Source organism: Rhinoraja longicauda, chromosome 31, assembly GCF_053455715.1.
Source record: "Rhinoraja longicauda isolate Sanriku21f chromosome 31, sRhiLon1.1, whole genome shotgun sequence".
NCBI classification, from domain to species: domain Eukaryota; kingdom Metazoa; phylum Chordata; class Chondrichthyes; order Rajiformes; family Arhynchobatidae; genus Rhinoraja; species Rhinoraja longicauda.
This window is the reverse complement of record NC_135983.1, coordinates 3,641,027-3,659,604: the sequence shown is the minus strand read 5'-3', so window position 1 is coordinate 3,659,604 and position 18,578 is coordinate 3,641,027. Positions and strand designations below refer to the sequence as shown.

Genomic DNA, 18,578 nt, shown 5'->3' with positions numbered 1-18,578 from the left:
CTGTGTGGAGTTTGCACGTTCTCCCTTTGACCACGTGGGTTTCCTCCAGGTGCTCCAGTTTCCTCCCACATCCCAAAGGGTTTGCAGACCAATTGCCCTCTCTCTGTAAGTTGTTGCTCGTGTGTGGGGAGTGGATGGGAAAGTGGAATGATATGGACCCGGTGTGAACGGGTGCTAATTCCTGTTGACTATTCGGCCCCCTGCGGTACACCCCCAAGAAGGTGCTTATGCCCTTGTTCTTTCTCGGCTCCACCCAGTGAATCCCACAAGTTCACCACCCATTGCATTAGTTAAACGAGGAGTAGCAGGAACTAAAACAGAAAGCCATGTCGACATTTTGAAATCGGCAGTGACGGAGGTTGTCAAGAATGTTCAAGAGTTAAGAGTCAGTGCAGTGCAGTGTTTTATTGTCATGTGTCCCAAACAGAACAATGACATTCTTAATTACAGCAGCACAACATAATATATAAACAACAGTTCCTGTAGACAATTTAATAAATGAAAAAAAACTGATATGCATATATCATATCATATCATATCATATCAATACAGCCGGAAACAGGCCTTTTCGGCCCACCAAGTCCGTGCTGCCCAGCGATCCCCGTACATTAACACTATCCTACACCCACTAGGGACAATTTTTACATTTTACCCAGCCAATTAACCTACATACCTGTACGTCTTTGGAGTGTGGGAGGAAACCGAAGATCTCGGAGAAAACCCACGCAGGTCACGGGGAGAACGTACAAACTCCTTACAGTGCAGCACCCGTAGTCAGGATCGAACCTGAGTCTCCGGCGCTGCATTCGCTGTAAAGCAGCAACTCTACCGCTGCGCTACCGTGCCGCCCTTATGCACATACCATTATGTATGTGTGTGTGTACATATGTGCATTTGTATATGGTACATGTATAAGTGTACATATACATAATACACACATACACACATACACACACACACACACATATATATATATATAAATATATATGCAAATATATGTTTGCGTGTGTATGTAGGTAATGTACACACACATACACACATATTTAGTTTAGTTTAGAGATACAGCAGGGAAACAGGCCTTTCAGCCCACCCCACTTCTTTTCAATGTTGTCATAGTCCCTGCCTCAACTACCTCCTCCGGCAGCACATTCCATACACCCCCCCACCCTCTGTATCAATAACTTGGTTGTGGTGATCAAGTGCGATATATCCAAGTTTGCAGAAGATACCCAAGGAGCAAACATGCATTGCTTTGAGGATTATAAAGTGGTGATAGGGACTATGGAGACACCACATAAATTGATGAGGAAATGATAGATGGTATATAATGTTGGAAAACATTAGGAGAACAAAATGGAAAATTAGGAGATTCAAACAAAATGTTGGTCCCTACTGGGACCCGGGCATCATTGTCGACAAATCATCAAAGGCTTACCAGATTAATTAATGGGACAGAGAGGGCTCATCCTGAGGAAGACTAGTTATACAGCACCGGAACAGGCCCTTCGGCCCAACTCCACCATGCTGTGTGTGAGGAAGGGACTGGACCCGAAATGTCACCTGTTCCTTTCCTCCAGAGATGCTATCTGACCTGCTGAGTGACGCCAGCTATTTGTGTCGATCTTCTGTGTAAACCAGCATCTGCAGTTGGTTCTTGCACATGCTGGCCAAGCTGTCCACATCAGTTAGACCCATTTGCCTGAATTTGGCCTGGAGCTCGCCTGTTTATGTGCCCGTCTAAATGTATTTCAAGCATTGTAATTGTCCTTACCACTCCCTCCGGCAGCTTGTACGATACACCCACCACCCTCTGTGTGGAAAACAAAATGGACGTCAATTCCATTTTAAGTCATTCCTCTCATCTTAAACCTACGCCCTTTAGTTCCCGATTCCCTCACCGGGGGGAAATGACTGGGACCATTCATTCCATCAATGCCCCCTCGTGACCTTTATAAGATCATACCTCAGACTCCTCCACTCCTCAGAGAGGCCGGCCTCAGCCCACGCAGTCTCTTTTAACAACTCAAGTCCCCCAGTCTCGATCACATCCTTGCGAAACTTTCCTGCACCATTTCCAGCTTAGTGACATCCCACCTCAGGTATGGTAACCAAAAACCGCACACCGTGTACATTTATTCCATTGAAACATTTAACATTTTTTACGGGGCTTGGCTGGGCAAACATGGCGTCAGTGTTTCCCTGGCTGAGGTGCCTAGGTCACTCAACAAAAAGGGGACTGCTGCCAGCACGGACATGAGGAGAAATATCCTCCCCCGCCCTCCCCCCCCCCCCCCCCCCTCCCCCCGGAGAGTGTTGAACATTCGGAATGCTGCAAGCCAAGGATATTGAGGGATCTCGGGATAATGAGGAGACATTGGGATCTGGTGCTAGTACAGGAATGCGGCGCTGAGATGAAGGGCCAGGCATGACCTTATAATCTTACTGACTGGTCACACAAAGGGCGATGGGTGTATGGAACGAGTTGCCAGAGGAGGTAATTGAGGCAGAGACTATCGCAACGTTTAAGAAACATTTAAACAGGTTCATGGATAGGACAGGTTTGGAGGGATATGGGCCAAATGCGGGCAGGTGAGGCTCGTGTAGCTGGGACAGGTTGGGCTGAAGGGCCCGTTTCCATGCTGTATGACTCTATGCCTCAATGGTGGAGGTACAAGTGGTCAAATGGTCTCTCCCTGCTTTCTCTTCTGTTTTTATTTACCACTGGTAAACTTCTTAACAAAGCTTTCAGCACATTGGCCATCAGTCTGAGCATTAAGTATAGATGTTGGGAGGTCACGTTGCAGTTATCTAAGGCATTAGTGAGGCAACATTTAGAGTATTGTGTTCAGTTCTGGGCACCATGTTACAGGAAAGATATTGTCAAGCTGGAAAGGGTACAGAGAACATTGACAAGGATGTTGCCAGGACTCGAGGGCCTGAGCTAAAGGGGGAGGTTGAGCAGGCAGGCCTTGAAGCGCAGGAGGATGAGGGGTGATCTTATTGAGATATAGAAGTGTACAAAATCATGAGAGTCTCTTGCCCAGAGTAGGGGAACCGAGAACCAGAGGACACAGGTTTAAGGTGAGGGGGGAGAGATTTAATAGGAACCTGAGGGGCAATTTTTTTACACAAGGGGTCGTGGGTATATAGAATGAACTGCCAGAGGAGGTAGTTGAGGCCATTGTCTGCATGTCCATGTGCCCGTCCGAATGCCCCTCAAGCATCTGCTTCCACAGCTTCCCGGCACCTACCACTCCACGTGGACTAAAACCTACCTCGTAAATCTATACACTAAAACTCTCATTTGTTTGTTTGTTTGTTTGTTCCTGAACTACAGCCAAAATGGTACACGATAGCGCGACAATTTTAGGCCCACCTTACTCACCGTCGTCCCTTTGGTGTTAATGGAAGAAGTTTCATTGAAATCGGTGTTATATTTTAAAAATTATTCACATTTTAAAGTTTAAATCTATCTCCTAGGAATGGAGAGGGGAGGGAGGGAGGGGGGAGGAGGGAGGATAAGGGGGTTGAGGGGGATGGAGAGGGGGAGGGGAGGGGGGAGGTGGGAGGGGGGGGGGAGGAGAGGGTGCTGCACCAATGCAGGAGAGGTTTGGGCCTAGTGGGCCCACGTGGTCAAATCTCCTTTAAATATTGGAAACGAGGAACTGTAGATGTTGGTTTACCAAGGAATGACACAAAGTGCTGGAGTAACTCAATGGGTCAGGCAGCGTCCCAGGAAAACATGGGTAGGTGACGCTTCGGGTCGGGACCTTTCTTCAGCACTGACCCAAAGCATTGCCTATCCATGTTCTCACAGATGCTGCCCGGTCCATTGAGTTACTCCAGCACTCTGTGTCCATCCTCTAAACATTCATTAAACTATGCCCTCTAGCATTTCCACCCTGGGAATAAAACTCAGATTATTTTCTTTCTCATAATTTTGTAAACTTCTATCGGGTCTCCCCTCAGCCTCCGACACTCCAGAGAAAACAATCCAGGTTTGTCCAATCTCTCCGTACAGCTAACACCCTTTGAAGAAGGGTCTCTGCCCGAAACATCACCCACTCCTTCTCTCCGGAGATGCTGCCTGTCCCGCTGAGTTACTCCAGCATTTTTGTGTCTGTCTTCGGTGTAAACCAGCATCTGCAGTTCCTTCCTACACACTCTATCTAATCTTGATTGTCTTCATGTACAGTCGTTCCTTTGACTGGGTGGCATGCAAACTAAAGCTTTTCACTGTATAATAAACCAAATTAAAACTAAACTAAAGTAATCCAGGCCGCTTTGTTACAAAGCGCTGGAGTAACGCAGCAGGTCAGGCAGCATCTGAAGTTATTTGTTTCCACATTTCAACATTCTTATAAACCTCTTTTTAACCCTCTCCAAAGTCTCCACATCCTTCCAGTAATGGGGGCGACCAGAATTGAACGTAATACGCCAAATGCGGTTGACGTGAAGTTTTATACATCTGCAACATGATTTCTTGACACTTGTACCCGATACACTGACCAATGAAGGCAAGCACGCCAAAGACCTTCTTTACCACCTGATCGACCTGCTTTGCCACTTTCAGGGAGCTATGGACTTACAGTCCACGATCCTTCTGCACATCAATGCTCCTAAGGGTCCTGGATTTACTGTATACTTCCCCCTGACACAGCGGGGCAGGCAGCATCTCTGGAGAGAAGGAATGGGTGACGTTTCGAGTTCAGTCTGAAGAAGGGTCTCGAACCAAAATGTCACCCATTCCTTCTATCCAGAGATGCTGACTGTCCCGCTGAGTTACTCCAGCATTTTGTGTCGATCTGAATATATACATATATACACACACATACACACACATATATATATACTGTAAATATATTTATTTACTGACTACGGGTGCTGCACTGTAAGGAGTTTGTACGTTCTCCCCGTGACCTGCGTGGGTTTTCTCCGAGATCTTCGGTTTCCTCCCACACTCCAAAGACGTACAGGTATGTAGGTTAATTGGCTGGGTAAATGTAAAAATTGTCCCTAGTGGGTGTAGGATAGTGTTAATGTACGGGGATCGCTGGGCGGCACGGACTTGGTGGGCCGAAAAGGCCTGTTTCCGGCTGTATATATATGATATGATATGATATGATATGATATATATATGGATATATATATATATATATATATATATACATATGTGTGTATATATATATATGTGTGTATTTTTATACACACACACACACACACACACACACACATATATATATAAACTGTGTGTATATAGGGCGTGCAGCGTAGGTTCACTAGGTTAATTCCCGGAATGGCGGGACTGTCGTATGTTGAAAGGCTGGAGCAATTAGGCTTGTATACACTGGAATTTAGAAGGATGAAGGATCTTATTGAAACATATAAGATAATTAGGGGATTGGACACATTAGAGGCAGGAAACGTTCCCAATGTTGGGGGAGTCCAGAACAAGGGGCCACAGTTTAAGAATAAGGGGTAGGCCATTTAGAACGGAGATGAGGAAGAACTTTTTCAGTCAGAGAGTGGTGAAGGTGTGGAATTCTCTGCCTCAGAAGGCAGTGGAGGCCATTTGGTTGGATGCTTTCAAGAGAGAGCTGGATAGAGCTCTTAAGGATAGCGGAGTGAGGGGGTATGGGGAGAAGGCAGGAACGGGGTACTGATTGAGAGTGATCAGCCATGATCGCATTGAATGGCGGTGCTGGCTCGAAGGGCTGAATGGCCTACTCCTGCACCTATTGTCTATTGTCTATTGTCTATATATACTGTGTGTATGTGTGTATATATCGCCATATATATATCACCATATATATATCTATATACTAAAACTCTCGTTTGTTTGTTCCTGAACTACAGCCAAACCGGTACACAATAGTGCGACAATTGTAGGCCCACCTTACTCACCGTCACAATGGCGCAGCGGTAGAGTTGCTGCCTTACAACACCAGAGATGCCAGGTTCGATCCTGACTATGAGTGCTGTCTATACGGAGTTTGTACGTTCTTCCCGTGACTGCCTGGGTTTTCTCCGGGTGCTCCGGTTTCCTCCCACACTCCAAAGACGTACGGGTTTATAGGTTAATCGGCTTCGATAAAAATTGTAAATTGTCCCTTGTGGGTAGGGTAGTGATAGTGTGCGGGGACCACTGGTCGGCGAGGACCCGATTGGCCGAAGGGCCTGTTTCAGCACCGTATCTCCAAAGTAAAGTAAAGTCCATGTGGACAATACCCATGACCCGACCTTCAAAAATATCCCATCCTCCAAAGTCCCATCCTCAAACAGATCAGTCAGGTTTGTAAGGTTAATTGGCCTCTGTGAATTGTAAAATGTTCCTAGTGCGGACTTGGTGGACCGAAGGGGCTAATTCCATGCCATATCTCTCAAATCTAAAGTAAAATCTGAGTTAGGTGGCAAACAGTTTCCTTGCTGTATCTCTAAACATAAGGTCTAAAGACTTGTAATCTGACGTCTTTTATCTTGCGCAGTCTTTTCAAACCCGCCCACAGGGACCATTGGACCGTGATGTGTGGCCCTTGTACCACCCCACTGGAAGAGCTTGGCTGATCTGTAACCGGAAGGCATTTACTCATTGATCCCTCAAATCTCCTAATACCTGCACTAATCTACTGATCGCGGTCTGAAATTAATAATAAGCATGGCCATTTGCAGCAACTGACGGGTAATTCCTACACAAAGCTGACTGAACCAAATTGCAGACAGCAGAAGCAGATTGAGTTTTGGGTTCAGATGGTTTAAGTTAAAGCCTACGCTTGCTGCAGGGCTAGTGTGAAACATAATTCACATACTCCAGCTATTGGCACTCAGGCAGCCAGCAAAAGTGGATGCTGACTGTGTCCAAGCTGAAACTAATTCATTCCTCACTTCCCCACGGATTACTGCTATTAGATATAATGTCCTGTTGATGGGACCAACCGACACAAATATCTATCAATGGTTTTATCCACACTATTGAAAAGGGAACCTCCTCTGTTCTGGGCACAACTTTGAACCACCGAATAACAACTTTAAGCAATGCAGCATCATCGACATCGGGCGGCACCACGGTGCAGAGGGTAGTGCTGCTGCTTCTCAGCACCAGAGACCCGGGTTCGATCCTAGGGTTGCCATCTTCCTCACTCCCAAATACGGGACAAGGTGACGTCACCGCCCCACGCCTCACGTGACCTCACCCAGCCAGCGGCCATGTGCTCCCGCTCCATCAATGGCGGCCGCCCGGGCCGGGAGGCGGGTTGCTACGCAACCTCCGTTAGGCGGCGCCCGGACCTACACTGTCGGGGACTATAGCGGTCCCCGGGCTACAGTTTCCAGGTCTACAGTGCCCGGGCCTACAGTGTCCGGGCCTACAGCGGCCCCCCAAGCCTGCAGTGTCCGGGCCTACAGTGTCCAGGCATAAAGTGTCCAGGCCTGCAGTGTCCGGGCCTACAGTGTCCAGGCATAAAGTGTCCAGGCCTGCAGTGTCCGGGCCTACAGTGTCCGGGCCTACAGCGGCCCCCAGGCCTATAGTGTGCGGGCCTACAGTGTCCAGGTCTACAGTGTCCGGGCCTACAGTGGACCCCAGGCCTACAGTGTCTGGGCCTACAGTGTCCGGGCCTACAGTGTCCGGGCCTACAATGTCCGGGCCTACAGCGGCCCCCAGGCCTACAGTGTCCAGGCCTGCAGTGTCCAGGTCTACAGTGTCCGGGCCTACAGTGTCCGGGCCTACAGTGTCCAGGCCTAGAGTGTCCAGGCCTGCAGTGTCCGGGCCTACTGTGTCCAGGCCTACAGTGTCCAGGCCTACAGTATCCGGCGCCTACAGTGTCCCCCGGGCCCAATACGGGACAAGGGCGGTCCCGTACGGGACAAACCAATTTAGCCCAAAATACGGGATGTCCCGGCTGATGCGGGACAGTTGGCAATCCTATTCGATCCTGACCTCGGGTGCTGTATGTGTAGAGTTTGCACGTTAATCGGCCCTCTGTAAATTGTCCTGAGTGTGCAGGGAGTGGATGAGAAAGTGGGATAGCGTAGATCGAGTGTGAACGGGTGATGGATGATCGGCATGGACTCGGTGGGCCGAAGGATCAACGCTGCATCTCTAAATGAAATCAACCGCATTGTTGTGTCTGGAATCCCAAGTAGGTCAGGCAGGGTAGGGACGTTGGTGAAACAGATGGAGTTTTACAGCTGTCCAACAATTCCAAGGCTGCCATTGCTCAGATTAGCTTTAATTCCAAATATATTTAATTGAAGGCAGCAGAAACGGCTGGTGCTTTAAACAAGGAAATTAAAAAGTTGTTGACAGTGATACACTAATGAACTGTGTGAATGATGGTATGGTGGAATTGTGGCAGAGTTTCAGATTAAAGATTGGGCAGCACGGTGTTATATTTGCTGCCTCACAGCGGCCAGGGTTCGATCCTGTCTACGGGTGCTGTCTTTACGGAGTTTGCACGCTCTCCCAGTGACCTGCGTGGGGTTTTCTCCGGGTGCTCCGGTTTTCTCCCGTACTCCAAAGACGTACAGAATTATAGGTTAATTGGCTTGCTAAAAATTGTAAATTCTCCCTCGTGTGTAGGATAGTGTTAGTGTGTGGGGATCGCTGGTCGGCACGGACTCGGTGGGCCGAAGAGCCTGTTTCCGTGCTGTATCTCTAAACTCAACTAAAAACTAAAGGGACATTTTTTTTTAAATGCACATGCTGGAAATTTAAAACGAAAACAGAAAATGCTGGAAATACTCAGCAGGTCAGGCAGCATCTTGGGGTAACGATACTGAGTCAATGTGTCATCTCTTGTCAGAGGTTCAGAATAAAAGGTTAGCAATTTCCAGCATATGTAAACGGAGGAATTCCATCTCTGAGGGGCGTGAATCCAAGGAATTCTCTATCCTGGAGAGCTTTACTTTAGATATGTAGCACGGAAACAGGCCCTTCAGCCCATCAAGTCCACGCCGACCAGCGATACCCATACACTAGTACTATCCTACACACGAGGGACAATTTACCATTTTTACCAAATTAAACTTATCTGTAAACCTGTACGTCTTTGGAATGTGAGAGGAAACTGGAGCACCCGGAGACAACCCACGCGGGTCACGGGGTGAACGTACAAACTCTGTACAGACAGCACCCGTAGTCAGGATTGAACCTGGCTCTCCGGCACTGTGAGGCAGCAACTCTACCGCTGCGCCACCCCGCTGTAGGGAAATGCTTGAAAGAATGGGATTGAGGGGAACTGGCCCAGACTCGTCGGGCAAATTGGCCTTGTCCTGTGTCGCAAGGAAACATATACAATGAAGGTAACACAAATTGGGAGCGAGCAATCCACGGGGCCATTGGCTCGTGACATTTGCTGCTCGTTTGCGGCATCTTCAAGCGGATATTCTTTCTGAAAACGACAAAGGAAAGAAAAAAGTGAGTCTTTGGTGACCCTGTTTCTAAAGCCACATTTCCTCCCAGTATTCCCTGTGGCATTGGTTCAGGAGTCAGTCATGAATTCTAAACATGAGTCACGGCCTGGTTAATGGCAGGCCTGAAGTAAAGTACTGGTGATTCAGCTTTGTAGGTAATTTTTCACCGTGTTTATTTTGTTCTTGCTTTTCCTGTAAGAGGAAGCCAGTTTGGTTTTCCTACAGAATGGTTTGATTCTTCCTGATCTTTTGAACTGCCGATTGTATTGAATGGTAGACGCAGGATAGAACGATCACACTGCCTGCTCCTGGTCTAAAACACTTCTTGTACCAAGCAAGTTGGAGCCTTTTCCCGCACTTCGGAGCCTTCTGAGTGAAGTGGTCACGGACTCATGGAGTCATGTCTGTCTGTGTGATGGACTACGCTACATCCACAACTCTCTGCTCAGTCTGAAGAATAGGAGCAAAGAGGTCCTTCTGCAGTTGTACAGGGCCCTAGTGAGACCGCACCTGGAGTACTGTGTGCAGTTTTGGTCTCCAAATTTGAGGAAGGATATTCTTGCTATTGAAGGTTCACTAGGTTAATTCTCGGAATGGCGGGACTGTCATATGTTGAAAGACTGGAACGACTAGGCTTGTATACGCTGAAATTTAGAAGGATGAGAGGGGATCTTATCAAAACATATAAGATTATTAAGGGGTTGGACACATTAGAGGCGGGAAACATGTTCCCAATGTTGGGGGAGTCCAGAACCAGGGGCCACAGTTTAAGAATAAGGGGTAGGCCATTTAGAACGGAGATGAGGAAAAACTTTTTCAGTCAGAGAGTTGTAAATCTGTGGAATTCTCTGCCTCGGAAGGCAGTGGAGGCCAATTCTCTGGATGCTTTCAAGAGAGAGCTAGATAGAGCTCTTAAGGATAGCGGAGTCAAGGGGTATGGAGAGAAGGCAGGAACAGGGTACTGATTGAGAATGATCAGCCATGATCACAGTTAATGGTGGTGCTGGCTCGAAGGGCCGAATGGCCTACTCCTGCACCTATAAAAATACAATAGAAAATACAAATACAAGAAGGGTCTCAACCCGAAACGTCACCCATTCCTTCTCTCCAGAGATGCTGCCTGTCCCGCTGAGTTACTCCAGCAATTTGTGTCTATCTTCTCTGCAATTTCTCGCGGTCTTGGGCAGAGCTGTTCCCAAACCAAGCTGTGATGCAGCCCGACAGTGTGCTTTCTATGTGGAGGAAGGAACTGCAGATGCTGGTTTAAATCGAAGATAGACTCAAAATGCTGGAGTAACTCAGCAGGACAGGTAGCATCTCTGGAGAAAAGGAATGGGTGTCGTTTCGGGTCGAGACCCTTTGAAAGAATGCTTTCTATCGTACATCTGTGGAGGTTTGCAAGCGTCATTGGCGACGTGCCAAATATTCCCAGTCTCCTGAGGAAGCAGAGGTGTTGGTGTTTTCTTGGCTGTCATATCTTGTTACTGGAAGCCAACAATCATGGTTAGTGGGAATAAGAGGACAGTCCAAGCACAACAATAACATTATATTCTCTGAGTTGATGGAAATATTTCTTCCTGCCCTGGTGGCAGGAAATGCTTGAAACCCTACACAGATGACACGCAAATTGATCCTGCTCCTTGTAAACATTCCTAGAAACTCCTTGATTTCTGCAATCATCTTGAGTTCGTCATTGGCTTTCCACAATTCAATGCATCTCACACTTTAGACTTTCGCCTTCAGAGATACAGCGCGGAAACAGGCCCATCGGCCCTCCAAATCCACGCCGATCAGCGATCACCCCGTACACCACTAGCACTATCCTACACACACGAGGGACAATCTACAATTTTACCAAAGCCAATTAACCCACAAACCTGTACGTCTTTGGAGTGTGGGAGGAAACCAGTGCACCCGGAGAAAACCCTCGTGGTCACGGGGAGAACCCTGTAAGGCAGCAACTCTACCAGTGCATCACCGTGCCACTCTAGGGGGGGAATTCTTGATTATAACTTCAGCAGAGAATGACGGATTTTGTGTTTTGAGGTACAGTTTAGAGATACAGCACAGAAACAGGCCCTTTGGCCCACCGAGTCTGCCCCGACCAGCGATACCCGTACACTAGCACAACCTTACACACAATGGACAATTTATTGTTGCACTGTAAGGAGTTTGTATGTCCTCTCCGTGACCTGCGTGGGTTTTCTCCGAGATCTTCGGTTTCCTCCCACACTCCAAAGACGTACAGGTATGTAGGTTAATTGACTGGGTAAATGTAAAAAATTGTCCCTAGTGGGTGTAGGATAGTGTTAGTGTGCGGGGATCGCTGGGCGGCGCGGACTTGGTGGGCCGAAAAGGCCTGTTTCTGCGCTGTATATATATGATATGATATGATATGATATGTGGGAGGAAACCGGAGCACCCGGAGAAATCCCATGCAGGTCACGGGGAGAACGTACAAACTCCTTTTTCTTTTTTTTCGGACTGAATGACAGAGGTTTATGGTGTTCATTGTTCTTGCAGGGAGCAGTGAAAGTTCCGAGTTCAGTGAGGAGCACTCGTCAGGATTAGAGAGGTGAGTAACACTCCAACACAACCCATCAAATACGTACATACTTTTTATGAAAAACTTTTTTTTTTAAACGCGCAGTTTGCATATTGCAGAGCCGGAAGTGCCCATCATAATTTGCTGATGATAAGAGAAAATTATTACATTTCTTGAATAAAATTCATCCTTTCATGAAAGTTTGTGAATTCTTTGTAGAGTTATAGAGACATACAGCGTGGAAACAGGCCTTTCGGCCCAACTTGCCCACACCGACCAACATGTCCCATCTACACTAGTCCCACCTGCCTGCATTTGGCCCATACTCCTCTAAACCTGTGCTATCCAGTCTAAATATTTCTTCTAAAGGATGTCAGGGGTTATGGGGAGAAGGCAGGAGAATGGGGTTAGGAGGGAGAGATAGATCAGCCACGATTGATTGGCGGGGTAGACTTGATGGGCCAAATGGCCTAATTCTACTCCTATTACTTCTGACCTTCTGACCTTATGATATGACATTTAGTGCAAGGTTAATTTGAAACAGAGCAGGACATGCACAATGTATATCTGGGACCCAGAGAGTGTTGTACAAGACTTAGTACATAGAAAACTGTGGCACAGGTAGACAAAGTGGTAATGATATTTGGCACACTTGCCTTCATCAGGTGAGGGCATAGAATGCTAGAGTTGGGAGGTCATGGTACTGCTGTGAAAGACAATTGTGAGGCTGCACCTGTAATCCTATGTGTTGTTCTGATCGCCATACTGTAGAAAGGATGTGTTTAAGCAGGTGAGAGTGCAGAAAAGGTTCACATGGAAGATAGCAGGGTAGGATGGAGAGAGAGAGAGAGAGAGAGAGAGAGAGAGAGAGAGAGAGAGAGAGAGAGAGAGAGAGAGAGAAAGAGAGAAAGAGAGAAAGAGAGAGAGAGAGAAAGAGAGAAAGAGAGAAAGAGAGAAAGAGAGAGAGAAAAAAAGAAAATAGTATGGGACTATTTTGGCCTGAGGACCAGACACTGAGAGGTAACCTTATAGAAAATTATAAAGTCATGAGGGACATAGAGAAGATGTATTGCCATTGCTTTCCCCCATAGCAGTAGAGTTTAAAACTAGAGAGCGTAGGTTTAAGGTGAGAGGGGAGCAATTTAAAGGAAATTATACAGTACAATTGTACAGGAAATTGATTAGTACAGGTGTCAGAGGTTATGGGGAGAAGGCAGGAGAATGGGGTTCGGAGGGAGAGAGATAGATGGGCCGAATGGCCTAATTCTGCTCCCATCACTTATGATCTTATGATCTTATGAAACTTGAGGGACAACTTTTTACGCAGTGGGTGGTGGATGTTTGGAACGAGCTGCCAGAGGAAGTGGAAGAGGCAGGTACGATAATAACATTTAGAAGACATTTGGACAGGTAAATGGATAGAAAAGATTTAAAGGGATATGAGGTAAATGCAGGCCAAAGGGACTGGCTGGTACGCGGGTTAGCATGGACGGCCTGGGCTGAAGGGCCTGTGTCTGCGCTGTAAGGGCCAGCCTTTTCACAAGGGCCTGGACAGCACAATGTATGAAAGTGTTTTTTTTCAACATGCAAGACTGAAGCAACATTCACACACATGTGCACTGTCATGTGAGGTTATCTCAATCGGACAGGAATGTTTGAGTCAGTTTTTTCCCTCTTCAGTTCCTGCCTTTAGTTCAGTTATAGTTCAGAGATACAGCGTGGAAACAGGCCCTTCGGCCCACTGAGTCCACATCGACCGTTCACACGAGTTCTACATGATCCAACTTTCTCATCCACTCCCTACACTCTAAGGGCAATTTACAGAAGGCCAATTAACCTACAAACCCGCATGACTTTGGCATGTGGGAGGAAACCAGAGCACCTGGAAAAAACTCAGGCATAGAAACATAGGTGCAGGAGTAGGCCATTCGACCCTCGAGCCAGCACCGCCATTCAATATGATCATGGCTGATCATCTAAAATCCGTACTCCATTCCTGCTTTTCCCCCCATATCCCTTGAATCATTTGGCCCTAAGAGTGCAATCTAATACTCTCTCTTCAAAGACGTTCAGGTTTGTGGGTTAATTGGCCTCTGTAAGTTGTCCCGAGTGCAGAGGATAGAATAAGTGTGCGGAGATCACTGGTCGGTGTGGACCTAGTGGGCCTAAGGAGCCGTTTCCCGCTGTACCCTAAACTAAAGGTACAGTGAAATTTCTTTATTGCATGCAGTTCACTAAAAGTCTCGTACTTCAGTACAACAGTGTAACTTTGCGAGCGTGGTATGTGGCGACTGTTTACATATCGTGTGTATGCAAGCCAAGAATCTCACTGTGCTTTGTCACACGTGACAATAAAGTATTCCATTCCAGTGTCGGAACAGACGGTTAGAGATGGCGCTCACCGCGAGGTGCCACGTTCCCGGGCGCCATTTTGAATCCTCCCATTCGGCAGTTGTTTAAACGATGCCTTGTGCTTGTCTGAGTGTGTGTCTGTCCTCTGGGGATCGTGCCGAGCGCAGGACTCTCATGTCTAACTTTGCAAACAGGAATCAGCTGTATGCAACGCTGGGCCCAAATTGGAGGGTCTCAGCGAGGAACTCTCCACGGGATCGCGGCAGTGCTTACAGGTACAGTAAGGTGGCCAGGACCTGGCGGGGGTGACGCGTCAACGGTCCGAGCAGCTGTCCTTGCGGGTCTGCATGCCTCCATCCTGGGTCACCTCCCATCATCTTCAGGCTTGGCGGTATCTGAGCACTAACCCTTAACTCTTTACCTACGGGCAGGTCCAGGTAGACCCCAGCTTGCAACCACTTCTGGAACCACTGTGCAGACTCCAACTCACAGTCCGCTCCAGCTAACGTCAACTTTTATTGTCCTGATCTGGCGTCTATTATCCAAATCTGGTTTGAACCTTCAATGATGTCCCACCTTCAATACCTCTCAGCTCCCTCTGCGGGAAGGTGGGCTTGAGCTGGAAAAAAATCACTTGAAAAGTGTAGCAAAAAATCATTGAATGATCCCTCCAATCTCCCCGCCTTCCTCATCAGTGAGTCCTGGTCTGCCCGAAGGGTGTGTTTCTCTTCATTCCACAGCTTCTCTGCTTTCTGCTCTGTCTGGGCACTGTAATGTTTTGAGCTGGGCACAGATCTGGGCATTAACCCGTCATCTCCTTGGGCTCATTATATCTCTTCAAGCACAGCGCGTATCTTATCAAACGGGTGCATCTCGGTGGTTTAACAGGTGATTTTTCCTTTTCACTTGTCATTTTATCGGCTTGCTTTATGTTCATGAGTGGCAGGGAGCAGAATTAGGCCACTCGGCCCATCAAGTCTACTCCGCCATTCAATCACGGCTGATCTATCTCTCCCTCCTAACCCCATTCTCCTGCCTCCTCCCCATAACCCCTGACACCCGTACTAATCAAGAATCTAACTATCACTGCCTTCAGAATATCCATTGACTTGGCCTCCGCAGCCTTCTGTGGCAATGAATTCCACAGATTCACCGCTCTCTGACTAAAGGAAAAGGTTTTAGAGCCTCTCGCTCTCTCTCTGTGAAACCTAAAGATGCCCAAGGTTGGTCCAGCAGTGCTGAGCTCAAAACATAGGTCAGGGTGCGCAATAATGGACACAGGACTGACCTCAAGGTACTAAACTAATGGAGCTGTTCAGTATTGTAAACCAATGGGACAAAGCAAGTGAACCATGGGTTCATGCTAACCTTGAGGGCAGCCACAGTGTCTATTATTGCTGATGATATATGCTGCTGGATTGAAGCGTTTTGCAAATCTACCGATAATATTTACAGGTGACATTTATCCGTGAAAATGTGGAACAAAACCAGAGAACGCTGGAAACAGCCCCCACCTGTGAGAAAAGAGTCAGAGTTCACGTGTCAGGTACAAGACCCTTGTTCAGTACACATCTGACAACAGGTCTCAATCCCGGACTGTGAACTCTGCCTCCCTCTCCACAGATGCAGGCTGGCTGGTTGAGTGTTTCCAGCATTTTCTCTCTTCACTGTTGACTTCATTGGGCTCATTGGCAATGACTTACACCTGGTCTGATCTTGTGGGATATTTTGGCATTCAGCATATATTATTTTCCAGTGGTGCCTTCACCTCTGTCTTGATGGCATCTCATCTGTGTTGTTGGTGAACCTTGTACATGCAGTGTGCCACCACATTAATCACGGTGAGTGTGAACGTGTGTCGAAGTCTGTCACACTCGCATCATTACGGCCACCAGATGTGTGTGCAGAGTGCCACTTTCCTCTTCATTGTTGATTGCTCTTCCACAAGGTGAGGGTCGACCACTTCAATAACGGGTCCCTCTGAGCAACCTTGACTGGGATTTTTGCCTTTATCACCTTTACAACCATGCTTGCTGGATCAGGACCTCTCCAGGACATCCAACATGTGGACTGGACTTTGGATCGTTTGTGTCTTTTTTTTGTTTTTGTTTTAAACGATGTCAAAATTGTGCCGACTGTGTATTTGTGGGGTGTGCAAAGGTATTTCACTGTGCTGTGTGTACGTGACAATAAAGAACCATTGAACCGAGAGTGCAGAGGACACTTTCAGAAGATGGGGTGGCACGGTAGAGTTGCTGCCTCACAGCGCCAGAGACTCGGGTTCGATCCCGACTACGGGCGCCGTCTGTAAGGAGTTTGTACGTTCTCCCCGTGACCCGCTTCTCCCAGTTGAAGCGGGTTTTCCCCCAGATCTTCGGTTTCCTCCCACACTCCAAAGACGTGCAGGTTTGTAGGTAAATTGGCTTGGTGTAAATGTAAAATTGTCCCTAGTGTGTGTAGGGGGTGTTACTGTGCGGGGATCGCTGGTCAGAGCGGACTCGTTGGGCCGAAGGGCCTGTTTCCGTGTTGTATCTCTAAACTAAACTGAACTGTTGATGTTTTTTGAGAAGAAAGAGAAGAAAAGTTGATATCCGGGTGCCTTTAAAGGATTGATAATCTCCATGTCATTGGCTCAAGAGTCACCATCCTGCCCCACCTCCCTTGTTCCCATCCACCTCTCTCTGGTTTTACATTTCACTCCTCCTTCAATCCTCTTCTCTCCTTACCTGCAACCACATGGTCCTCTATTGCTGTGTGTAATGATGTACAACAAGTATACAGTTCAGTGAAAAGTATTACTTTTAATACTTAAAAAAGTAAACAATCTTAAGTAAAGTACAAATGTATTGGAATAGAACACTGAGACAATATACAATGTAGTGGCACGGTGGTGCAGCGGTAGAGTTGCCGCCTTACAGCGAATGCAGCGCCGGAGACCCGGGTTCGATCCTGACTACGGGTGCTGCCTGTACGCAGTTTAGATTTTAGATTTTTTAGATTTAGAGATACAGCGCAGAAACAGGCCCTTCGGCCCACCGGGTCCGCGCTGCCCAGCGATCCCCGCACATTAACACTATCCTACACCCACTAGGGACAATTTTTACATTTTCCCAGCCAATTAACGTACACACCTGTACGTCTTTGGAGTTTGTACGTTCTCCCCGTCACCTGCATGGGTTTTCTCCGAGATCTTCGGTTTCCTCCCACACTCCAAAGACGTACAGGTTTGTAGGTTAATATGGCTTGGTAAATGTTTTTTTTAAATTGTCTCTAGTGTGTGTAGGATAGTGTTAATGTGCGGGGATCGCTGGTCGGCGCGGACCCGGTGGGCCGAAGGGCCTGTTTCCACGCTGTATTTCTAAACAAGAGTCGGCAGTTTTGGCACCATTTTCAAGTCCTAGTCGTTCCAGGTGCAGTGTTCCCCTTCCTTCTGCTTCACAACCTCCTTCTCTCCATTCCCTGACCCCTTGTTCTTGACACTCTTATATCTCCGTGTCTCCTTGTGGTCTCTAGGTACACTCCTTCCATCACCCTTTTGTCTCTTTTTCATCTCTAGCGTCGGTCCACCCATCAGCCCCACTTCCCCACCCCCTTCACCTGTATCCACCTATCACTCGCCAGGCTTTGTCCTGCCTCCCACCTCACATACTGTTTTAAACAGACCCAAAGTGCTGGAGTAACGCAGAGGGTCAGGCAGCATCTCTGGAGAATAGGAACAGGTGACATTTCAGGTCCTCAGACTGAGATTCAGGGGTGAGGGAAAAGCTTTCAGCTTTGCCAGCTTTCTTCTCCACCCCACCCCCTCTCCCCTTGACTATTACAATCAGCCTGGAGGAGGGTCCCAGCCGGAAACGTCACCTATCCATGTTCTCCAGACTTGCTGCCTGACCCGCTGAGTTACTCCAGCACCCTGTGTTCTACGCATGATTCCAGCCCCTGCAGTTCCTTGTGTCTACATCCTTCCCCCACCCTGCTTCATTATCCCAGTGTGACATTCCCAACGAGGTGCCGTGGCTGGAATCTGTAGCACCATTCCACCCAAAGCCACCTGCTCTCCCTGACGCAAGGGCACGCCTCTTGTCAGATTCACTAGCTCTTCCCATCCTCTGCCCTAGTGTTTACGTTCCAAGCCACACGAGGCTAACCCCATTCTACATTTCCTTATCATCGTCTGTTTTGATCTGTCGTTTTCACACCTTACCCTTCCATATATCTAGACTCCCTCTCCCCTGACTCCCAGACTGAAGAAGGGTCTCGACCCGAAACGTCACCC

The 18,578-nt window shown here is 47.7% G+C and overlaps 1 protein-coding gene across 3 annotated transcripts in view; it reads left to right on the top strand.

The window, feature by feature from the left end:
• ralgps1 (Ral GEF with PH domain and SH3 binding motif 1) overlaps positions 1-18,578 on the top strand; it is a 714,125-nt gene that overhangs the window by 653,214 nt on the left and 42,333 nt on the right. For 2 of the 3 annotated variants that reach the window (XM_078426449.1, XM_078426448.1), the window contains 2 exons: positions 11,932-11,983; positions 14,500-14,580. In XM_078426449.1, the coding sequence (XP_078282575.1) occupies positions 11,932-11,983; positions 14,500-14,580 (133 nt within the window). The remainder of the gene's footprint in view (positions 1-11,931; positions 11,984-14,499; positions 14,581-18,578) is intronic. The other variant, XM_078426450.1, reaches the window with a different exon arrangement.